At 26.1% G+C, this 23,579-nt stretch overlaps 7 protein-coding genes across 8 annotated transcripts; 2 read left to right on the top strand and 5 right to left on the bottom strand.

The window, feature by feature from the left end:
* Positions 1-45: 45 nt before the first annotated feature.
* Positions 46-6,085, bottom strand: LOC132921792 (protein abrupt-like). 2 transcript variants are annotated; one of them, XM_060984996.1, is made up of 5 exons: positions 3,166-6,085; positions 2,884-3,066; positions 2,398-2,544; positions 1,953-2,332; positions 46-1,723 (listed from the first exon to the last, which is right to left on the bottom strand). In XM_060984996.1, exons 1-5 carry the CDS (start codon positions 3,349-3,351, stop codon positions 1,657-1,659), a joined length of 963 nt encoding a protein of 320 aa, XP_060840979.1. In that variant the 5' UTR covers positions 3,352-6,085; the 3' UTR covers positions 46-1,656. The 2 variants fall into 2 exon arrangements, with proteins under 2 accessions (XP_060840979.1, XP_060840980.1); XM_060984997.1 differs by having other exon boundaries at positions 46-2,332; positions 3,166-6,080.
* Positions 6,086-8,154: 2,069 nt separating this feature from the next.
* LOC132921798 (probable small nuclear ribonucleoprotein E) lies at positions 8,155-9,575 on the bottom strand. The gene is made up of 2 exons (XM_060985004.1): positions 9,329-9,575; positions 8,155-8,446 (listed from the first exon to the last, which is right to left on the bottom strand). The coding sequence occupies exons 1-2, from the start codon at positions 9,416-9,418 to the stop codon at positions 8,255-8,257; spliced, it is 282 nt and encodes a 93-aa protein (XP_060840987.1). The 5' UTR covers positions 9,419-9,575; the 3' UTR covers positions 8,155-8,254.
* Positions 9,576-12,210: 2,635 nt separating this feature from the next.
* LOC132921797 (THAP domain-containing protein 2-like) lies at positions 12,211-13,482 on the bottom strand. Its single transcript, XM_060985003.1, has 4 exons — positions 13,182-13,482; positions 12,851-13,086; positions 12,633-12,752; positions 12,211-12,562 (listed from the first exon to the last, which is right to left on the bottom strand). The coding sequence occupies exons 1-4, from the start codon at positions 13,253-13,255 to the stop codon at positions 12,390-12,392; spliced, it is 603 nt and encodes a 200-aa protein (XP_060840986.1). The 5' UTR covers positions 13,256-13,482; the 3' UTR covers positions 12,211-12,389.
* Positions 13,483-14,485: 1,003 nt separating this feature from the next.
* Positions 14,486-16,212, bottom strand: LOC132921796 (thioredoxin domain-containing protein 9-like). Its single transcript, XM_060985002.1, has 3 exons — positions 15,993-16,212; positions 15,666-15,852; positions 14,486-15,607 (listed from the first exon to the last, which is right to left on the bottom strand). Exons 2-3 carry the CDS (start codon positions 15,840-15,842, stop codon positions 15,128-15,130), a joined length of 657 nt encoding a protein of 218 aa, XP_060840985.1. The 5' UTR covers positions 15,843-15,852; positions 15,993-16,212; the 3' UTR covers positions 14,486-15,127.
* Positions 16,213-16,475: 263 nt separating this feature from the next.
* Positions 16,476-17,781, top strand: LOC132921793 (uncharacterized). Its single transcript, XM_060984998.1, has 3 exons — positions 16,476-16,954; positions 17,028-17,235; positions 17,296-17,781. Exons 1-3 carry the CDS (start codon positions 16,609-16,611, stop codon positions 17,537-17,539), a joined length of 798 nt encoding a protein of 265 aa, XP_060840981.1. The 5' UTR covers positions 16,476-16,608; the 3' UTR covers positions 17,540-17,781.
* Positions 17,782-18,301: 520 nt separating this feature from the next.
* LOC132921795 (phosducin-like protein) lies at positions 18,302-19,413 on the top strand. The gene has a single exon (XM_060985001.1). The coding sequence runs from the start codon at positions 18,458-18,460 to the stop codon at positions 19,217-19,219; it is 762 nt and encodes a 253-aa protein (XP_060840984.1). The 5' UTR covers positions 18,302-18,457; the 3' UTR covers positions 19,220-19,413.
* Positions 19,207-21,495, bottom strand: LOC132921790 (cyclin-dependent kinase 7). Its single transcript, XM_060984994.1, has 8 exons — positions 20,949-21,495; positions 20,739-20,798; positions 20,566-20,674; positions 20,312-20,484; positions 19,941-20,246; positions 19,656-19,828; positions 19,456-19,577; positions 19,207-19,338 (listed from the first exon to the last, which is right to left on the bottom strand). Exons 1-8 carry the CDS (start codon positions 21,000-21,002, stop codon positions 19,298-19,300), a joined length of 1,038 nt encoding a protein of 345 aa, XP_060840977.1. The 5' UTR covers positions 21,003-21,495; the 3' UTR covers positions 19,207-19,297.
* Between the last annotated feature and the right edge of the window lie 2,084 nt (positions 21,496-23,579).

The raw sequence follows: 23,579 nt of genomic DNA, 5'->3' as shown, positions 1-23,579 counted from the left end.
GATTTTCTTTTGTTCACTGTCATTATATAATAAATGCACACAATATATTTCTCAATTTCATTTATGTCAAAATAAAGTAAATTGTTATACTTTAAAACGTACATATCAATTTAAAAAGTAATTTATATAATACAACATAATTACCTATTAATTGAATAATTGTATTTATTTTATTTTATATTTATACAAATTTATTATCTATATAATTTACAACTTATAAAAGTAACTACAAAGAGGTTCAAAAATTGTATTTTTGAAACCATATTATATAATCAAGAAAAATATAACATAATTAAAAGAATTTGAATTTAAAATTAATTAACAATATTATACATTTATACAATATAAAATTACAATTTATTATATGACAAGTATTAACTTTGATATATCTTATTTTGGTGCATTATATGATATTTATTTACTAAATTCAAAATGAGATCAGTACAATATAACCGAAAGGTCAAAACTTCGTTCTTGTGTACCAGTTGGCCATTACTGATCTTATTTTGAAAAGATTACATGTATATGTTATGGATTAAGTGCAAAAAGTAACTCAAGACAATTATATTTCTGACTTTACTTTTGATATTACTAGGTAATAGTTTAGTAGTTGTATTACTATATGATTAAATTAAGTTTAAAAGGCAGGTCAAAAATAAATTTTAATATAGTATAATTTAATTGTGACATTAAATGAGCTTTAAACATGGTAGAATCTTTAAAGGGAATCCATTTCTGAAATAGTTGATTTTGATTTAAAGAATGCTATTTGTAAAATGAAAGTATCAATATTTTAAATATATTGGTTATATATGTAGTTCTAATCATTATAAAAGCTTACTATATTAAAATAAGTAAAATAATAATAATCAAAAAATTTAAAAAATATATCAAGATTTTGCATATTAAATTAAGCAAATTTATTGTAAATTAATGTAATTATTAGATAGCTGTATGATTGTATTTTATTTTTTGAATGATCATATTAGTTGCAAAATTATTTATCATATTTCCTGGACATTTTGCTAATTTAGCATTATGTAAATTTATTTTAATCCACAACATATACATAAATTATGAAAATACATTAAAATAAAATATAAAATATTGACCATGGAGATATTAATTATAATATACTAATAAACTTTTGTTTCATAGTTCTACATAACTGCAGTAAGTATTTGAATAAATTAAAAATGTTAAGTCATTATAAAACCATAATTAATATACTATAATAAATTATAATTATAGAAGCTAATCAGTAGGTTTTGTCTAGTAATCCAAATAAGGGTTATAAATGGTGATACATTGTTAGTTAATATAAATATATTAGTAGCATTATCTATCTTTAGAAGACAATGATAAGTATCTAATAAACAATATTTATACATTCATTTTTAAATTGTTTAAACTATGATATTAAAAGATTTAAATATTTTAATCTATTTGGATAACAAATATTAGCACCATATTTAATGGTTTTATAAATAATAAATAATATTAGATACAGGCTAAATATAATTCTTGGTTTGTATAGAAGATGTAAAGTATTGTAATACTTAATTTAGAGATCATGAAATCAGGCACATAGCCAGAATTTTATTAAGGAGAATTGGGGGTTTTGATTCCAAATATCATTATAATACTTTAAAAAAATCAAAAAATGCATATCATAGAAAATGTTCTGGAGGATTTGGACCCTATAAACTCACTGAACATGTGCCTGCAAAAAATATCATATTTTTTAATAAAGAATAAATTATTTACATTTAATATAATTGCACATAAAAAGTCAATATTTAATTTACAATAAGACGCTTTAATTTGTGGTCTTTGATAATACTCAATAATAATACAATAACAACAATTATTAAAAAAAAGTAAGTTTACATTTGTCATTTAGCTTTACTTAACGTGGATGTATACTTTGATCAAAACAAGTAGAACTTAACTGTTGAGTATTAGACTGTTCTTTAATTTGTAATCTTTGTTGGTTTTGATCAGATTGATAATGTAATGGAGTTGAAGTGTAAGGTGTACCTGGATCAGATGTATTTTGTACTTTGGATGGTAACATTTCATGAAAACTAATAAAATGCCGCCGTAGGTAAAGCTTATTTTTGAATGTTTTACCACATAAAGGACAAACAACACAACCAGGTTTATGAATTAATTCAATGTGTTGTCTCAAATTAGATAAACTGCTATATTGACGACCACATTCTGGACATGGCCGTGGATCCAAAGAATGACATCTTTGTTTTTCAGGTTGTGTTGACGGAGTTGTTTCAGTAGATTGTTGCCAATAATTTGTGTCTATTTTTCTCCGTTTCTGTAATACATAAACAAATAAATAAATATTAATTTTATACACCTAATTAATTAATCATAACATACAATTATTTCATTTGGATTCACAAGTTGATTGAGTTGATCTAGTTGATTAGCAAATAATCCATCATCATGATTATCCATAGAATCAATAACATCATTTTTTGGCACATCTTGCTCTACATTTTCACATAAAGAAGGCAAAATTGAACTCTGAAAAAATTTTAGAAAATTATAAATTTTTTGTTTCATTATTTACTAATACACTACAGTTTGCACAAAATTATGTGTACCAATATATTATTCTGCTTAACTGTTTTTTATACATCATACAGTATAGAACCATTTATTTAATAGTATTATCATTGTTTAAATATATTAAGTATATTTATGTTAATCAATGGTATTACATAGTTTAAGGAGTTAAAAAGAAAAATGAATTCTAAGAGGAATCATTTTATTGGTCTTAAATTTAGTTGAGAGGAAATCTCACAATGTGAAGGTATGAAGTTATTAATTAAATATTGTCCAAACTTATATTTAAATACTAACTTCATTTTTATTGAATCCATTTTGAAATCCTTTTATGTTGAATGTCTTGGCTAATTTAAAGAACCTATCAACATTATTTTGATTTACAAGTACTTCTCCTAAATACATAAAATCAACTAAAGTTTTCATGAGTTCATACTCCACGTTGTGCATAATAACTGTGACATGTTTCGATGGATTCATCTATAAAATAAATTTTTTTGATATTAATAATTATGATTAATAAAAAAAAATTCAAATCAATTATTAAAACATTATGTAGGAAACAAACATAAATTTTACCATAAGTATTTTTTTAAAATAAGGACTGCATGCTGATAAAATAACTTTGTGAGCTTTAATGAATTGATCGTCGCAACATAGTGTGACATCAACGAATTGTTCGTCATTCCGTAGAGACACAAATTCATTTGTGAAATGGGATGAAAAATCATCCCAACGCATACTGTATTGTGTGGACGTATTCATTATATGAACGGTAAATAAATGTACAAAATGAAATATTTATCTAAAGAGCAGCACGACAGTATTGTATCATTAACGTACAGCACTACAGCGACTAGCGACTCTCAATGTTCCCGAAGGCCGAAGTACTAACTATAACAACTATTATATTATAGTACTATAACAGTCGTGTATGTATAATAGCGTACGATACGATTGATACGAAATGTTATTTGAAGATAATTGATAATTCAAACTTATGATAGTTATTATCACTTCTGTATTATCAATCTAGCTGTTAATGACCGGGATAGCCGATAGGTACCGCCGAAGTTTAAAGACGATTGAGCTGGTTGTCTATAGCAGCAGCTGCAGACTTGTTATAGCCATGTAAAACCACTGACTAAAATATTATAATTTATAATAATGTATGTGTATGTCGGATACGTAAACATTGTAAACAAACTCAGTCCGGCCGTATTGCACTTACACCTTGTCTAATGAAGTAATATTGTTGTACCAAATCGCCCACTACAGCGTGTGAAAGATATGTTTCATCGTATTAACCATCTCATTTTTTTTGATATATATATTATACACATAGGTATATTACTAATTAAAATTTAGAGTAATTAGACCAATTATTGTGTTGAACTTTTGAGATAACTTTTTACACTTATAATATAAATTTACATTTGTATATTAATAAATATGGTCAGTGTTTAATTATATTTGCGAATGAAACGTGTAAATTGGGTACCGTAAAGGGTGTGAATTGCAAAAATTTTTGAGTTTTATCCAACTTTGAACTTTGTTTAAAAATCAGACATTCATATACTAATATTAAGGAAAACACTTTTTTTAATTCTTGTTACCTTATATCTTATAGAGTAAATATTATATTATTACTTGTCATCAGTTTTTTAAATCTATTTTTACTGTTTTACGGTATTTACTGAAAGATGTTGTGTGTAGGTATTAAATTTTGTGTCAGGTATATAAGTTGATATAATTGTAATATGGTATTGGTACACGACATTACGACTATACACATTACACATACATTATTATAATAATCAAATAGTAATGAATAATGATATAATAAATGCATAATATGTAATATTTTCGAATCAACTTACTAAAATAAATTATTTTAATAGTTATATAAAAAATACATCAATTGGTGTTATACTATTATAGGCTAATAGACCGTTTCCGCTTACTACTTAAAATCGTTTTTCGTATACCTACAATGATATATTATTGAATTTAAATTTAACACATCTATATAAATAGTGATACCTAATGTACAGCAAAACGGTACCCACTTACCTACCTTTTTTATTTTATAACAGTTGTTTTAGTCTATATAGTATAATAATATACTTAATTAATTAATAATTTGAGTAATAATAAAAATAAATATGATGTAAATCATTTTACTGATGAAAAAAATAAAGTATGTGCCTTCGTACTAAAAGTATTAAAGTTAGGTAGTTTGTTTGTGCATAATTTTTGCAAGTAGTGTATTTCTGGACAAGTTTTAATTATGGTTAGGACTATTAGGGGAATAAAAAGAACCTCGAAGCCTAGGATTAATAGGATTATCAAGTAATTCAATAAGTCTCAAGGCATCGATTCAACTCTAATTCAGATTTCAAATTTAATTGAAAATAAATGTATTGCAACTAGCCGAAAGATAATTGAGTTTTAAGGTTTAACTTATAGATGGAGGATATTGAGACAAAAACCAGCAAAGATTATAAAACCTATTTAGCATACGATCTATATCTGGTGAATTTTGTTATGTTAGTGACCAGACAATGAACTGAACGAACCTATATTCAAAAACCGAACGGACTAAGCCACTAATAAGGTATTATGACTATTAGACTATACTGACTATAGAGTCCGTAGGAAATTAGGTGATCTGACGTTATTAAATGTCACCTAATAAATTAAAACGTGAAAAATGTTGCCAGTCATAAAATCGATATGAGTGCCAAAATTAAAAGAGGTACAAATAGAATGCTTAAGTTATGGATTTATCTAACACATTGAACAGATAAGTCCGTTTTGTTTGTAATCAAGTACCACTGATCTAAAACAATGAAAAGTTATTAGTTTATTAGGTACTTTACTTTGGGTGATTTTAACTATTTTTAAGGGTATATTAGAAGGCTATGTATGCACCTATCAAATTTGCTTATTGTATAAAAATAAAATACAGATTGTAAATATATATTATGAATAAAAAAAAAAAAAAAAAAAAAAAAAAAAAAAATATTAGAAGCATTACACCATTTACACTATAGATGGTCAATCTAACAAGATTTTTGAAATTGAGGCAATCATTGTGTGAGGATATCGTTTGAAAAATCTAGAAATTGTCAGGAAAATGAAGACGACAAGATGAAATGGTTGAATACATAATATTAATAAAAATATTAAATAATAGATAATAAAGGACCTAAAGTGACTACCTCCGGAGTCCGGATGACCAGATGACGTTCGTCGTTCGTAATAGATCCATAACTTAAAAATTGACGATGCTCACTAAAATTTGTGATACAGATAGCAACTATAAAGAAATCAATTAACTTATTTTTAAATGAGTTAATTTAATATGTTTTAATATTATTTTAGATTCATTGACTATATTGCTTTTATATTGATGTTTTATTTTTCTGTTTCATTAATTTTCAATGCAGTAAAAAAAAAAAAAATGCTTATATTTTCACATTTGGAAGTATTTTATGATAGTAAATTTGATATAATTGGATATACTTTGAGTGTCGAAAGTAAACATTTCATACTCATTTTTAAAATAAATGGAAAAAAATATAAGGATAAATGAGAGTGTTTAATCAACACTAGTAATTCGACTAAATCGATTTAGTTTTTTTGTTGTAATTCAAAAACAAATAATCAAATATATATATTATCAGTACCTACATTTTTCATAATATTTTGAATTGGTAAAAATAGAAGTACTCGTATAACAGTATAAGCACCATTAACGTTTCTACTGAAATCCGATAAATAAAAAAAAGTGCAAGTATCTGCTACTTTACTAATAAATTGAATCAATTATTTTCATCAGTGTATTATAGTGACTGCCTTACTGTCCACTTAAAATTAATCAGCATAACTTGAGCTAAATTACTGCAAATAATATTTAGAAAGTAAAATTTGTTTTTTGGTTTTGCCAAGTCATTGACAAACAGAATACAGATTACACAAATTGTAAGAAAAAAATCAGGTTAACTTAACTTCTTCCTCATACAAAGAACTACACTACATAGTACATTAACAGACATTAAGAGGACGTAACATCCGCATGTGTTATCTGCTCTGTCTTACAACTTACAAGAACGTAACATAGTACATTTACGCTCAGCAGATCACGTTTAGCTCAGTCAGTTTAAAAATTAGAGTGAATCGACCTATTATGAAACTTGATAATAAGAAAATTATCAGTTAGTATTTTGATTTTTTACGATAGTTCAATTTTTTAGCAAGTTATGCGCATATAACATAGCATAAATTAAAAATGCTCATAACTCACTTAAAAACTTAATAATCGTAAAAAACCAACATACAAACACAAATAATGTCTCTACTCTCTAATCTTCATTGTTATCACTTTACCAATTCAATGTAATTTTATCTATCAATTATATTGTTGAAATTTCAACAAAAATAAATAAATTTTATTTTTACCCAATTCTGTTAAAAATATTTAAATATCAATTTTTTTCTACAATCGAGTAGTACAATGGTTATATGTAGGATTAAAAATACTCTACTGTATACTGTTTTTAAAACCATATTTCTTTTTAACCCAGATCATTTTCAAATAATAGACCCCACTATTAATACGAATAAAATACAAAATTATATCTAAATTAATTTCTTAATCTAAAAATATAATAATATTGGCAATCACTTATTATCATAGACATATACGGATCTATATCCGTGCTGGTGAATAATCAAAATTCCACTGTATATAAATATATTACGGGTAGAGAACAAAATTCGAGTAATGTGAATACTACCCATGTGTATTGGAAAATAAAAAATAAAAATATTATTTGTAAAATGTTTATTTTGTACATTATCTACCATCTACCTCTGAGTGAATAAAGTATTCTGATAGAATAAAATAAATAAATTCCCACCATGCAATGTTGGTAATACAATTAGCTTCAAATTATCAGAAGTAGACAGAAGTTAGTAATCTACAGAATATACTTTTTGCAATTGTGTTTTTTGGAGATAGTTAATACTATATACTCTCACAAATAAAAATGGCACTCTTCTTCAACTTTATTTAAGAAATTTTCTGTATGTTCTGACTGAACTGAGATATTTTGGATGTGTTGGTAACAAAAAATCTTTGCGTAAAATAGCTAATGCACAATTTCTTTCCAGTGGTCAGTTTTAAAAAATGTCTGTATAAAAGTAAATGTTTATCAAATAAATGTAAATCTAGGGGGACAATTTGCAACTCCAAAAATCACTAGAGTTTGAATTGTTCCAATAAATAATAATAAAGTAATGATATCTAATTTACTTGATAGATAATTATTTTTCGATTATGATTTTGTTTTTTCTACTACATATTTATCTACACAGCACAATGGATACATTATACTGTTCATATGGATAAGCTGTTCAAAACTCGGGGAATTTATACACAAGACACAACCCATTTTCGTAGTCTACCCATAACATATATATCACATAAAATGAAATTAAGTAAAATAGTTCGAAGAATAGTTTTTTTTGATTTCTAGAATACTAAATAAATATTACTGCAAGTTATTCATTGTTTAAGTTGTAAGTATTAAGATATTTTATTATAAATTTATATTACAAAGGATATATTAAAGTTAAATTTAATTCAGATAGTTTTCTTGTTTTATCCTATAGATGGAGTCATATTTTGTATTAATGTAATGTTTTCTCCTTTCAATAATATGCGGCCAACAGGTTTGCGCGAGTCAACTTTAGTATTAACTTCACAAGCTTCGTCCAAGACCAGATTCATGTATTCATCAAAACCCACGATATGTCCTTCAATCCTCAAATGTATTTTTTCCTGAAGCCACACCTATGATTGAAATACATAATTAAATTTTTAGTGTCATTTATAATTTTTTGTAAGGAGCAGATATCTAAATAGTTTTAGGTATTATTGAAAACAAATACAATAGTATATCAATTACTAAACCTAGGATGTATAAAAAAAAAGTTATGTTGGTTGTTGAGTTATTATCCACTTTAAGTACTGACCAGGATATTTTTGAATATTAAACAACTTTTTTTTTGTACTTTAGCAAATTACTTTTTTTCATAGAGAAAAACAATCTTTAATGTTTTAATTGCTATAGAATTAACAAAGTGGAACTATATATTTTAATATAGGCTATTGCAACTTAAAAATAAATATATTTCTCATAAAAAAAAAATTTGGTTGTTTATTATTAATTAATTTAGTTATTTTGACAATTTTATTTGGTTCTTGTTGACTTGAAAGTTTTTAAAACTTGTTATTGGACCAAAAAAATAATATAGTTTAAGTATTGCACAAGAATACAAGTTATACAAGCTAGTTTGATTTGAACAATAAATTCAAGCCAATAGTATTTAATTATAATAGAATATTAAAATTTTTAGTATAATTATTGACTATGATAAAATACACATCCAATAGATTCTATATTTGGGAAAAATTTGATAGATAATTAATTATTGTGTTGATTATGGAATTAAATGTATTTGGATAAAAATAATATTAATTATAATTGTTGATTATATTCGGTTTACACTTAACCAAAACATTTACAAGGTACAATGAGACAACTGACACTAGTTATAAACCTTGTTTCATTGTAACAGAACGTATGGTAAGCTTTTTCCATACGAAAAATTTATTTGACATCTGCTCCCGTAAATACAAAATATGTTAATTCACTATATTTGAATAACTTACCTGTACTTTAGCACGATTTTGCAAGTGTCGGAAGATAAGGTTAATGGGCTGTACCATAACCTTCTGTACTTTTTGAGGAACTTTATACATTTTACTTTTTAGAAATAATTCGTTTTAAAAATAAAAACTTGTAAAATTCAGTAATTTGTAATTACTCAACTGTATTATTTGATATTGTTTTACTTATATAGTTATACTTAATAGCGTCAATAAATGGCACCGCACAAAATTATGATAACTTGTTTTTTGGGGTTAGCATTTAAATTGTTAATACGAGTATCACGGCTGTATACATAAACTAAAAATATCGTTTCTTCCAGGAGATTAGTTAGCTCGGCCCACAGATATGTATAATAAACTAGATTGCTAACTGCTGCATCCTATCAATGTGTTTAGTTGAAGCAGACAGCAGCCATTTAATTCGAGGCCTATGGGCTTTATCACGGCCTTAGATTTGTTTGATAAGGAAGCCGATAAAAAAAATAAATAATTAAATTATAAAACAAATTTTTATTGCACGTTATTTTTCTTATTTAAACAAATTTTGTATCTAAATATCAATAACAATTTTTAACATAGTTTATTCAGATAGGTTAACAATTTTTACATGTTATAAAATAAAATGGTTTTACTGAGTTTCTGTCGTTTACTAGCAGTTTTCATAATCGAGGATGTTATTATTTTACTGTAAGAATATAATCTCACGTTAAGATAGGTTCTGGTTACTTTGTTTATAATATCGATTTTGTGAGGTCTTGCCAATAAATCTGTTGAATTCCAGCAAGCATCACATTTTGGAAATAGCGTGGTGTCTGTCGCCAGTGAGTTTTGGACATTTATCATAATTTTTAAATCCATATTTTTAATAAACATTTGTTTTTTATCCACCATAATGGTTTTAAATAATGTTTCTGTCAATTTAACAATTTTGTATACCCCATAAGAAGCATACTTCAAACCGCCTCTGTTTTTCATAATTGTAAAATATTTTGGTGTGGTATTATTTTGATAAACGTGATCATTTTCAATGTATGGATCTGTAATAGCTTCAATACAACCATCACATTTCAAAGTTGGGATTAGTTTTTTAACAATATATCCACTTATGTAATATAATATATTTTCAATAGTGATGCTATTAAAATCTAATTTATTGTACTGTTCTGCTAACAATGAAATATCAAATTCATTTTCTAAATTTTGTTCTGGTGCTTTATATTTCCATTTGATTGAAAAAAGAGAATCTTCATGAGGTGACATCAGTGTACAGTTTCCTGAGCTAAGTCTTATTGAAGTGTGCAATAAAGTACTTTTTAGAGCATGTTTGAATTGCAAACAGGTAGGATTATTATTATGACCCAATCGACCTCTCATAAATCCAAAAAAAATTTCTATTGCATCTTGGCTTAATTTGTATGTCAGAATAAATTTAAAATGTTGATTTATTAACAAATCCTTTGCTATAGCTATAGTAGATTTTATGGATGCAGCAAAACCTAATATGAATGTTTTTCTTTTACTTTTCCACAGATCTTGCCCAGTAGCTGTCTTCAGTGAATACAAATAGTCAATATTATTTTTCATTTTTGTTTCTAAGTATTGAATATTTTGTTTATTAATTGGTTGTTTAAAGCCTTTTGCATATGGGTTTCTGGAATTCAAGAAATCAAAAATCTCATCTACAACCCTGATGAATCTTATTGTTGCATCACAATTTTCAAAATCTTTTGAGGTCTTGGATAGAAATTGTAGAGAGTCTGCGACGGAACTGCTAAGTGTTTGAACTGCTAACTTTACCTTCATACTATTGCTTTTCCAATTTATATGTGAAGAGTTTATCTTGTTTGCCAATTTAAAGCCCATGTCGTTTTGCAGTTCAAATAATTTATGAATATATCTCCATTCAATAAGACTGTTGTTTGAATCTTTAAATACTCCTAGTGTTCCCAAAGCATTCCTAGCTAATTTAACATTATGGCATGCATCAGGTGTGAAATAAACATTAGCTTTAGTTGAAGTTATCGAAAAATCAGACTTGATAAAATCAAAAGGTTGGTCTAGATCACATCCTAGAGTTTTAAAAGTTGAAGAATTAGCATATGCTCCATCACAGGTGACTGCCACAACATTAATCCCAAATTTATCACATTGGGTAATAGCAATCCTAATTAATTGAGCTTGTACATTTGATTTAATTTTATCTACAAACCAATACCCAATTGGCCATTTCCATTTTTGTTTTAAGCTAGACAACATAAAAACTAAAACCTCCGTTGACTCTTTTTCACAGTCTTCAACTGTCAAACTATTACCATAGTCACAATAACCAACAAACCTTAAAAAATTTTAATTTATAAATTTATATCTAGTTATAATATATTCAACTATGAATAATATTTTCTAATAATACATACATATGACTAACTTTATCCCACTGAACTGATTTTTTAATACTCATGGAGTCTAATATCAAACAACAAAATTTGTCTTCTTTGGGAAATTTACCTATTTCTAATAGGACATCTTGTAAAATACCAGTTTCAGCATTTATATTTGATACCCAATTTCGTATAGCACTTGGATTAGGCAAAGAAATTGAAGTCCTTTAAATTACAATTTATTTTTCAAAATTACAATTTCTGTAACTCAAATATATAATTGTTTCAGTTATTGAGGATATATACCTACCTAACATAGTTATATGCTTTTGGAGAATAAAAATAAAGTGTAGTTGCAAACTTTTTTACTTCTTCGCTGTATCGCCTTGCAGTAGGAGCCACATTACCATTATTTATAATATCTTTTAAAAAAACCTCAGTAAAATTTTTTTCAATTATATTAGTAGTTTCTCTATCAGTACAGGATCCAATAGTAGACATCAATTGCTGATAAGAATAATTTTTATTAATAAAAATTACAATATAGTTTATTAATATATAAATATACAGTTAAGTTTCACTCATCCGGTAATCAGTCATCACTAATCACTAGAGGCATTTCACATATTATAATAACTTATTAAGTGTGTACTAAGACTAAGCCAATCTTTCTCAGTTAGCATTTACGTAAATACCTCAAGTGAATTTATTTTTGTGTTCTGCCTTCTAACCGTTTGTTGTAAAAGTTTAATTCGCTTTTTGAGGTTGGCTTTTTTTGGTGTATCAAACAATTTTTTTTTAAATTTTCTTTTAAGTGTTGGTGTATATGTAGGGGTATGAGGTGACTGGCTGGAATCTGCAACAAATTTAATACATGACAAAGCATTATTGTATATAAATTAAAATTGTTAACATATTTAACTTACTAGGTCCAATAAAAGTCAGATCGACAACTTCATAATTACACCCAGCATTTTCAACACCAGAATCAATAGGTAAATTAGGAGAAGTAGTTATTATATTAATTATATTTGATGAAGAAGAAACTGTAGATAAAAATGTAATTTACTTAATATAGGTAAGTAGTAGTAATAGGTAAGTAGTACAAATACAACATTGAATGTAAAGAAGAATTTAATTTTACCTGAAGAACTATAATTGTGATCAAATTTGTTGCTGCTTAAACATTTTATTGCTTTTTTGGAACAATCGAAATTGGATGGTATAGCTGTATTTTTTAATATAAGTTTTTCGGGGGCTTCAACAAATTCACTTTTATTAAAATGGAGACTGCATAAGCGTGAAAATTTTGTTGGAATGAAGTTATCTCTTTGGATAGAGTGCACCCATTTTTGTCTCCTTAACTCATCGATTGGAAATCTATAATTAAAAACAAAATATCAAACACATTATTAAAAGTGTATTTCAGTAGAGCTAATTATTTTTGATAACTTTTTTGTAAAGTATTTAGTTACCTAAATAATTTTGTAGTTGAACCAACAACCCCGTCCTTGCTACTGCATCCATCAGCACAGCACTTATATGGCATAATTGGAAAAATAGCATAAAAATATTAAGTCTCAAAACAATATACCTATTGCAAAAAACAGAACACAACAATACTGTCAACAGTGTCAACTACTCAGTTTTGAGTTTTCACAGTAGTACAGTACACAAGTCAACAGACAACAACAACAATTGATAAGGCAAAATCTACATCGGCCTCGATTAAAATGGCGGATAATAACTTCGCATATTATCATCAGTTAGCAATCTAGTTTATTATACATATCTGTGGCTCGGCCTGTTATCTGTTCAACAGAAAATATACAGAATAGAATATAGATTGACTCGTTGACAGTTGGGAAGGACTGTCGCAGCACTTTTAAAATTCATTATTATATTACGTTCAATAATAAATAATTTTAATCAAATTATTGTGGGTTATACATTTATAACATGGTATACGGACTATTATTAACGTACGTGGTTTATTTTATCCATATCATAGAACATGTTCTATGACAATATTTACAGAACTAAAAATAACATCAACGTAATCAATGTAGTGTACTATGGTATGTACACAATACTGCACATAGACCTATGATACTACTCTGCCCCAGATGTATTGTTTGCATTTCATAAACAATACAAACGTAAAACATGGCAAGTTTGCTTACAGTAGAACACTAGAACCGACATTGTATTATTGCAAGTTATAAGTTTTTTTATATTTAATACTCATTAATTGCTTAAAAATTAAAATCTTTTAAAAACCAACGACCGATAACATTCTTACCTTAGAGATAATTGGTCAATTTACTCTAATATTAAAGTTAACAACAATTCGTTTTATTAAACACTATTATTAAGAAAATATGTACTTTATACTTAGGATAAAAATAATTCATTCCATGTTATGAACTTCTATTATTTTCTACTATGCTACAAACTTCAAAGTACTTGTCAAACAATTGAATCAAAACATAATAGTACTGCTTGAATTCCATTAGAAATCTATGAACTATGAAGCACACATTGTACGTTTCTCATAACTACAATAATTTATCATGTTTATTTTTATTATCACTCAAGTTAATTGAGTTTAAACCCAAGTTAAAAACTATTATTATATTGTTTACCTCTGTATTTCTATTCTTATACAACATTGTATTTGTTAATTCTGTGATATTATGCAAGTAAAATGCTTATTTATTTACATTATAGTTAATAAAAAGTGAGGAGAGTTCAGTTAACCATTAAAACGAATATGATATAAAAAAATGTAATGCATTAAATATATTTGAATAATAAAAAAAATAATCTATGTATCTTTTCAGTTTATATAATATATAAAATCTAATTCATTTTAAAATGGTTATTAACTTTTTACTAGTTTTGAAATAATCTAAAAAATTTAGAAAAATAATATTTAATTATTTAAGTTATAAATCATTACTTAAAAATAATAATTAAATGTTGGAAATAAACTTATCTTACTGATGTGACGTGCATGTTATATTCAACTTGAAAACAAAAATAAATTAGCAACTTTTTTTAACAAATCTTAAAAAGTATTTCAAAAAGATAAGTAAAAATAAATTTAAACATGTAAAATATGTAAATAAATTATCATATAAACTTGATGACTACTGATTTTTTGTAGGTATAAGCAACTTATATAAGAATATTTTGAAACAAATAAAAAAAAAATAATAATATTAAAAGTTTATCAAGAATAAAATAAAAATCATACTTTCACATTCAATGTATGAAAAACCTTGTAGGAATGTATAAAATATTCTACAGTAGTGGTTAAGTAAGATAAACAATATTATAAGTAGTGTTAGGAAACATTAATTTTTCATTTGATTAGTGATTAGATGATTAGTATATTATTTTAACATTTCAGACATGATTAATCTGAATCTAAACCATCTGAATCATCATTTCCTACATAACCTCTTATTTTCTTATTTTTCTCTAATAACATTGTTCGGTTGTTCTTGACAACATCTGGTGGATTAAGTAAGTCTCCCTTGTAATCAATAACTTGCGACCGTGCTAAACGCCATTCCAACATCTCTGTTGAGAAATCATCACAATTCCCCAACTCAGTAAAACCAACAATAAAATCTTTGGATATACTATCAACTATTGACACAATAGTTGGTATGACACGAATCTTCATTCGTTCTGTCAGAAAAGGAAAACGTGTAACATTTAGTTTAACAAAACGTGTTTCTAAATGTTGTGCACACAATATTTTTAAATGATGATCAACAATTTTGCATCGAGTTGATCCATCTTTATAAAAGTGTAACACCATGTTTGGACTCAGTTTTGATTTTTCGAAGAAACTTTTTTCATCACTTAATTCTTCATATTCTCCATGTCCCTGAAAAACACATTTTATAGTTAAATAAAATGCAGATAATAAATAAAAAAACTTATACTTTAGCCATCCACTCTTCTTTCTGTTTGATCATTTTTTTCATCTGTTGTAAGCGGTGTTCTCGTATGTTTTCAATACTATCTAAATCTAACTCATCAAGTTTCTGTATTTCCTGATCAAGTTTTTGCTCAATTGTTTCTGCAACTTTCAATAGTTGTTTTTCTAGGACATTCTCCATTTTAAAAGATCTTAAAAAAACAACAAAAAAGCACATAATTATTTAAATATCTGTCATTTATGTTTCAATAACACTGCTTATTTTATTATAAAGCTGAAATAAGTATCAAATAAATAAATAAATGAAAAAAATAACAAATATTTTGCTTACAATATTTTCAACGTAAATAATGGAAAGTAAAATGCTAAAATGTTAAAATAAATATTATGTTACTATTAAAGATAAACGTTTTAAATTAAATAATTAACAATTTTTAAGGAATAAAGGAATAAGGATATTCACGACCGTCGACCACGATCTTTAAGATCTTTTAAGTTAAAACTTAAAATATTACGACCCACTCGTCATCACACGTTCACACTGCAGTACAGCACTACCAATTAGCATTGATAAAGAATAAAGATAGAACCATAGAACAAAAAAAAATTGTATAAAGATCTTGGAATGAACCACGATATAATATATTTATATATATTACGATAATAATGGCAAAGAGTATAGAGATCTAAGATAGCAATATTCTATTCTGTGCAAGGAGCATAATTCTATTGTTAATTGTTATCATGGACTAAGATATATGTTCGTGATTGTTATGTTATCAGATTATCTTTGTATTTTAAAAAGATAAAAAATTTTAAATTTGTAAACTGTGTTCACTAAACACTAAACAGTTAACTGCGAGTTCATCGTTCATCCTAATTCCAGATCAAACATTTTTTAAATTTTTTATTGTCTGCCTAGTTATTTTATACTAATTCTTGATAGTATGGCTCTTAAAATGAAAAAATTCGAAAAAATGATTCGTGGAGATCATGTTCCTGAACAGAAATCTTACGATAAACAAGAAACTATTAACGAAATAAGTTTTAATGAATTAGAAGCTCTTAAACAACGCATATTTGTCAACTCATTAAGTCATATCAAGGATGATGTTTTGAGAAAAAAGTGCTCTGATATAACTGCTCATTATAGACTTTTTAAAGACGATGAATCACATTTTAAAATTAAGGAGCTTTCAGATGACGAAAAAGATAAATTTGATAAATGCATTGGAGAGTGTATACAAAAGGAGTGTGTTCTGATTACTAAAGAAAAAGAATCCATTCCCGCAGGTACGCATTATTTAACCCAATTGTATGTTTATTTATAAAAAGTGTCTTAATATCTATATTATTGTTTTGGTAGATTTGTTAAAGTTAATTGAATCTGAACCAGTTATGCCAGATACTATTAAAAATAAATTAGATAATATGCTGACTCTTTTGAATAAGTATACTAACAATCAAAAGGAGATACAACATTCTATACTTACATTATTAGATAGTAGCTATATCAATATTTTAGAAGCTCAACAATTATCTAAAAAAGTAGATGCTCTTAAAGCTAATTCAAGGTAAGAAATAACTTGAATTTTTAAATTGTAATTTTCAATTTGTTTAATTGTTTTTATTAGTAAGTTGCAGAACGATATCATCAGTAAATTTTCTTGTTCAAAAGAATTATTAGATTCTTTGGAAAAATATTACAATGCTAAAGAAAAAAAATATGAAACAGATTTAGCCAAGTTTGAGGAATTACAAAAACTACAAGATAAATATGAGCTTGTAGATGGTCCACAGTTTAAAGATTTGGTTAAACGATTTAAACAAACCCAGGAAATCATTAAAATCAAAACAGAAATGCTTAATAGTTACTGAAAAATAATTTTAAATACATATTTATTATTTACTGTAAATAAAAAAATTGATCATGTACAGTTACGAATATGATTTTTACCTATTTTAATATGTATTAGATAGTTTTTGAAATTATTAATAATTAATTAACGTAAAAACATAATATGTTGGAGCATTGATCACCCCTTCATCAATATGAAATTGTCGATAACTCATCTTCTAACACATATATTTTTATATTACATTATAATATGTATCATGGATTTATCTATATAAATATAATATGGTATGTGGATACAGGATAGGTACCAAATACTATATAATAAAAGCATTACATTTTTATTCATAATGGTTCTTTAGTAGGTGCCATTATAGAAAAGTTAATTAATCTATTTTATAGATGTTCCTTTATATATAAAAAATGTTAATATATTTAATTGATTGCATTATTTACTCAATACTATTGAAATATATGAATTTAATATTTTAATGTATATCATAAAAATACTTTTATTTGTCACCGATACAGGTCACAAGAGGTTGATTGGAAAAAATAGAAAACAAAGAGTCGCGGTACCCGTTATCCAATATCCATCACAAAATAGATCTATTTTGTCATTGCCCATGGGTATATCTTTAATCGTGGGTTATACACATTGAATAACTGTTATTTTATTTTCAAAACATCAGCAGTTTAAATACAGTGTTACCACGGATAATAATTGTATTTAATATGTGGTGACCGTTTCACTATGATAACATAATCGTCTTAATAGTATTGAATATTGATTTAATATTTATGTTTAGTGTTTACTGTTATTTTATTTGACACTAACACGATTAAACTTAAATTTTAGTAATTTAAGCAAAAAAATATACCTATTGTAAAATAGTATTACACAGTGATTTTCTATTACTTTATTAATTTATATATTCACCATGACAGATTTAGAAAGTAAATTGCTAGGTGAAAAACTTCATTATTACTGCAGTAGCAGTGATGAAGATGAGCCAATGCTTGACAGGGATCCTCCCAAACAATCAAAGTCAGATTGGGATGGGACGTCGTCAAACACTGGACCAAAAGGAGTACTCAATGATTGGGAACAATACAAACGACAACAATCTGCTCAGAGAGTACAACGAGAAAAAGATGTATTAAAGCAGATAAATGATATGGCTCTAACATGCAAGTCAGAAATTGAAGAATTGGATGATCAATTTCTAGCTGAATACCGTAAAAAACGCATGAAGGAAATGATGGCTAAGACTCAAGAAGCACCAGAATTTGGTAAAGTCTTTGATTTATTAACAGGTGATGACTTTTTAGTTGCCGTTGAGAATGAAAATCCCAATGTAACTGTGATTGTGCATGTTTATGAACACAATGTGCCAACATGTTCAATAATGAACTCATGTTTGAAAGTTCTTTGTCATGAATTTCAAAAAACAAAATTTTGTAAACTAATTGGCTCAAGTGCTGGTATGAGTTTAAACTTCAAAATGTGTGGTGTTCCAGCTTTACTTGCATATAGAGCAGGACAACTTGTTGGAAACTTTGTGCGGATTACAGATGAACTTGGTGATGACTTTTATGCCGGTGACGTAGAGAACTTCTTGATCGAACATGGTGTTCTTTCCGATAAATCATGTATACCTTCTATAATAACCAATGATAATGACGATAATGATGATATTTAAATTAATTTTAATGTGTACAAAAATATAATATACAACTTTAATATAAGGAATTATTTCTTATTAATATGCTTAATATACTTATGCGAAGTTATCAAAGACTAAACGTTTGGGTTGTGTTCCTGAAACAAATCATAATTTTTATTTATATTATTATTCATAAAATTAAATATACTTTTAATTAATGGACATTTAAATTTGAAAAAATCATTTAGTATTTTAGTTAAAATTATAATTGCCTCCTTCTGAGTAATCAGTAAATTTTCTTTTTTGTCCTTTTGCATCCTGATCTTCTGGATTACTTTCTCTAATACAGGATGGTATTGGTAGTTGACTGCCTAATGAAGGTGGTGGTCGATTACTGAAAATGTAAATGAAACGTTGGTAAATGCATAGATTAGATTAATTGAACAGTTAAAATCTTGAAATCTATATTAACCTAAAGTATGGCATTTGTAATGCTTCAGAACATGTAGGTCTCATCAATGGATTTACATTAAGCATACCACCAATTACATCTAATAATTCATTTGGAGCTGCAGTGAATATTTCTCTTAAAGGAATTGCTGGAAATTTTTTGAATACCACATAATCAGATAATTTAGCAACACCCTAAAAATAAATATTACAAAATTAAATTATACTGTTGATTCATTAATTGATATGATAGATTATATTAAAGTTTAATATACAAGAAAATATTTGTACATAAAAATAATTTTACCGGCCAAGTCTCTTCATTTGGTGATCCTAGGGTAGTAAATATTTTGGTTAACTGGTCTAAATCAGATTCACCAGGCAAAAATGGAACTCTAAGTAATAGTTCTGCTATTATACAGCCAACTGCCCAAATGTCAACAGCAGGTCCATATGCCCGGGCGCCAAATAACAATTCTGGAGCTCTGTAAAATCTAGTAACTACTCTATGCGTGTGTAAACGATCCGGTGTTCCAAATCTTTTGGCTAAACCAAAATCAGCAATTTTTAATATACCTTTTTTATTCACCAGTAAGTTGTTTGGTTTTAAGTCCTGTAATAAATTAGTAAGGTAGTTTTAATTTTACATGTATTTCATTAAATAAACGCAATTCTTACTCTATGTAAAATCCAATTCATGTGTAAATATTCCAATCCTTTAAGTGTCATTATTGTATACGCTTTAATGTGGGATTGAGTAAATACTATTGATGAATCTTTGATAATAACTTCAAGATCTGTGTCCATAAAATCATATACTAAAGATATGTTTGACAAATGACCAAAAACATCTAAAAAAATGTTTAAACAAAAATACCAATACATTAATACATTTTTAGAATGCTTACATATTTAATTATTAAATTGTATACCAAACAAAGCAATGATATTTTCATGATCGAGTTCAATAAGAAGTTTTATTTCTCTGAGAGCTGTACGATTAACACCATCCTTAGCGTCTTCTACAGTACCAACTTTAATCTAAAGGAAACAATAGCTATTTAAAATATATAGTACAACTATAATTAAGTCTAAGGAAAATTACCTTTTTGACAGCTACTATGTTGTCGGTGACTAAATCTTTAGCCTTATACACCGTAGCAAACTAAATTATACAAATAAAATAAAATATATTCACAAATATTATTATTATTATTATTTTGATCCTAAATAACTTATTATAAAATTATACAAATATTTCATCCATATTGTCAAAAATTAATATTTAAAAGAAATATAATTTATTACATATTACCTGTCCTTCGCCCAAAAATTCAATGATTTCGTATTTTTTTGATTTGGAATCCATTATTACAAAAAAAAAAAACGTAGAAAAATTGATGGTATTTACAATTAATAAAATACTCGAATTGTGCAGTTTTTTTAGAAACTTAATTCAAAATGGTTGCTATACAATATATTATGAACATTCATTACACAAACATACTCAATCTACTGAAATACCTAGTATACCATGACATTATGTTTCAATACTCGTAAACTAAACATCTAAATTATGAGTACAGTTTGGTGAATAAGTAATATAAAATATAACCAATTTAAAAGATTATACTTTTGTTATTCGTCGTATACTGTAGTTATAGTGTATACTGTATACTAGTGTCTCGTATATCAATAATGGTGGTAACTGGAATAAGCAAATCAACAACTCACAATCACTAAATCACAACTCACAAATCACATAAATAGGAAGTTACTGGTCGTACATTTTATATAGAAGTATTGTATATTTGTATTGTAATTTGTACTGTATTACTGAGTCTCGTTCTGTATTCAAAATAATGATAGTATCTACCACGGTCCTCAGTTATCACTTGGTATCATTCGAAGTATAAACCTAACCTCAATTCTTAAATCATCTTATATCGTAATATTCTCAGATTTTGTAAACTCGTATTTATATATAAATTATATTAATCTTATACTACTATTACTATACTATATAGTCTTCATGTAAATAACTGTTAAACTAACTAAAAAATTATTTATTTAAATTATTAATAATATTTTTAATTATCAATTTCTTATCGCTTTCTTATATCAAATCTACGGTCTTAGAAGATCTTCTAAGATCGTGGTAAAAATGCATCGTCCTACTTACCTACGTGAAACGCGATCATCCATAGCCAAAATTACACTATATAACACTATAGTGCACTCGCTATAATTAATTTATGTCCAAATTAATTATTTATTACATTAGATAATAAGATAAATAATATAAAATGTTAATTTTCTTCCAAATTACAAAATGTCACTATCCTCTACCGTATTTTGTACTGGAATTATGGATATAGTAGAAACATTTATACTATTTTCACTAAAATTAATATATGCATAGGCCCAATTAGGGGGCGCTTAGGGTGTATTGGCTACCCCAATTTTAAAATTAGCACCCTCATATAATGTATATTATATAAAATGTAAGACCTAATTGAATTTAACAAAATTGCAGTTGAGCTCATTTTTTAATAGTTGTGAGTTTGTGACCATCATGTTTGGTATAGTATGGTTAACTGGTTAAAACGGTTAAGTATAACTAATATGTTAAAGAGAATATAATTATTTTATTTTACTACAAACGAGCTATGAAAATATTTAAATTTCTAATAAATAATAATACATAATTTATATGAATATTATACTCAATTTTTCGTATTGTTGTAATGCAACGGAACTAGACAATTTTATTTTAGACAACTGTTTCTATTGTAGCTTTAATACTTTTAACTTTAACATTTTCTCGGGAAAATTTATTTTGATATTGTTATTTGCTAGTATAACTGTATAAGACAATTTTATGGAACAAATCACCCAAATAAAATAAACCTAATTAAAAATTACCATTAAATAAATTTTATTGGAAGATTTCATTAAATGTAGATCTAGTAATAAACTACAACAGTACAACACGTTGGATGATGACGTTTAATTAATAAAAGTAAGGATATTTTTGAAAATGATTCAATATATATTGACGTAGAAATGATAAGTAAAGTTGTTTTTTTAAATAACACAAATTCTTACAACTAAAAAGTTAAAGAAAATATTATATATTACAGAATATAGGTTATACTATTAGAAAATTAGGCCCATCTATAAACTATGAAAATTATGTACAAGTACAATCATTATAAAAATAATTAAGTACAGAATATAGTTATAGACTAATAGACTGTAGTCATTACTCATTAGTAAAATAATTTTTCATTGTAATTACTAATTTTTTTTTTTTAAATAAAGGTTGTCTTATATGTCCATCAGAAAGTTTGTAGAAAGTTATTTAATTTATATCTGATGCAAAGAAGATATTTCTTATATTGACTGACAATATTAAAGAACTATATATAAATGTAAACCATTTGGATAAGTATTATTTACCAATTAATTATTTTTATTATCAATGCAAAATGCAATAATAAAAAAAAACTGTTGGTATATACACAAGCTTATAATTAATCTAAATATTTATTAAATTTTATTGCATACTTATAGTAAATAATAATATACATATAGACAATATAGTCGTATAAAGGTAAAAAACTTTAAATTTCTACGAACAATATTTTGCTCAACAGAAAATCTATTTTGTTATACTTTGTAGGTATTACAACAAAAAACCAAGCTAAAAGTCTAAAACCATTGGAAATGTTTTGGCGCTGTACTGGGTGTCAATGTTATGTGAGGTGGCACAAATCAAACAATATTAACAAGAAACAAATTTTCAAAACTATTATTTTAGTTTTATGTATATTTTTTTTTTTATTGTAATTTTATGTTAGTATGACGTCTGTAATGTGCATGTATGTAATTTAGTTATAAAGATAACTAGTTCTCCTATAGTCAATTAGTTCCTCGTTATTAT

This window comes from Rhopalosiphum padi, chromosome 2, assembly GCF_020882245.1.
Source record: "Rhopalosiphum padi isolate XX-2018 chromosome 2, ASM2088224v1, whole genome shotgun sequence".
NCBI classification, from domain to species: Eukaryota; Metazoa; Arthropoda; class Insecta; order Hemiptera; family Aphididae; genus Rhopalosiphum; species Rhopalosiphum padi.
The sequence above is the reverse complement of the archived record's forward strand: the minus strand, read 5'-3'. Positions and strand labels throughout refer to the sequence as shown.

What these genes read in the sequence shown, in the direction of transcription:
- LOC132921798 (XM_060985004.1), bottom strand. Translation starts at nt 9,418, where the DNA reads ATGTATAAAGTTCCTCAAAAAGTACAGAAGGTTATGGTACAGCCCATT. An exon ending in AAAATCGTGCTAAAGTACAG is followed by an intron (nt 8,447 to 9,328) that starts GTAAGTTATTCA and finishes TTTCAATCATAG; the next exon opens with GTGTGGCTTCAGGAAAAAAT.
- LOC132921793 (XM_060984998.1), top strand. Translation starts at nt 16,609, where the DNA reads ATGGCTCTTAAAATGAAAAAATTCGAAAAAATGATTCGTGGAGATCAT. An exon ending in AAAAGAATCCATTCCCGCAG is followed by an intron (nt 16,955 to 17,027) that starts GTACGCATTATT and finishes TTGTTTTGGTAG; the next exon opens with ATTTGTTAAAGTTAATTGAA. An exon ending in GCTCTTAAAGCTAATTCAAG is followed by an intron (nt 17,236 to 17,295) that starts GTAAGAAATAAC and finishes TGTTTTTATTAG; the next exon opens with TAAGTTGCAGAACGATATCA.
- LOC132921795 (XM_060985001.1), top strand. Translation starts at nt 18,458, where the DNA reads ATGACAGATTTAGAAAGTAAATTGCTAGGTGAAAAACTTCATTATTAC.
- LOC132921790 (XM_060984994.1), bottom strand. Translation starts at nt 21,002, where the DNA reads ATGGATTCCAAATCAAAAAAATACGAAATCATTGAATTTTTGGGCGAA. An exon ending in ACATAGTAGCTGTCAAAAAG is followed by an intron (nt 20,675 to 20,738) that starts GTAATTTTCCTT and finishes TGTTTCCTTTAG; the next exon opens with ATTAAAGTTGGTACTGTAGA. An exon ending in CAAATGAAGAGACTTGGCCG is followed by an intron (nt 19,829 to 19,940) that starts GTAAAATTATTT and finishes ATTTATTTTTAG; the next exon opens with GGTGTTGCTAAATTATCTGA.
- LOC132921792 (XM_060984996.1), bottom strand. Translation starts at nt 3,351, where the DNA reads ATGAATACGTCCACACAATACAGTATGCGTTGGGATGATTTTTCATCC. An exon ending in ATTTTAAAAAAATACTTATG is followed by an intron (nt 3,067 to 3,165) that starts GTAAAATTTATG and finishes TTTATTTTATAG; the next exon opens with ATGAATCCATCGAAACATGT. An exon ending in ATGGATTCAATAAAAATGAA is followed by an intron (nt 2,545 to 2,883) that starts GTTAGTATTTAA and finishes AAATTTTTTCAG; the next exon opens with AGTTCAATTTTGCCTTCTTT.
- LOC132921796 (XM_060985002.1), bottom strand. Translation starts at nt 15,842, where the DNA reads ATGGAGAATGTCCTAGAAAAACAACTATTGAAAGTTGCAGAAACAATT. An exon ending in AAGAAGAGTGGATGGCTAAA is followed by an intron (nt 15,608 to 15,665) that starts GTATAAGTTTTT and finishes TGTGTTTTTCAG; the next exon opens with GGACATGGAGAATATGAAGA.
- LOC132921797 (XM_060985003.1), bottom strand. Translation starts at nt 13,255, where the DNA reads ATGCCATATAAGTGCTGTGCTGATGGATGCAGTAGCAAGGACGGGGTT. An exon ending in TCAACTACAAAATTATTTAG is followed by an intron (nt 13,087 to 13,181) that starts GTAACTAAATAC and finishes TTTTAATTATAG; the next exon opens with ATTTCCAATCGATGAGTTAA. An exon ending in TCACAATTATAGTTCTTCAG is followed by an intron (nt 12,753 to 12,850) that starts GTAAAATTAAAT and finishes TTTTATCTACAG; the next exon opens with TTTCTTCTTCATCAAATATA.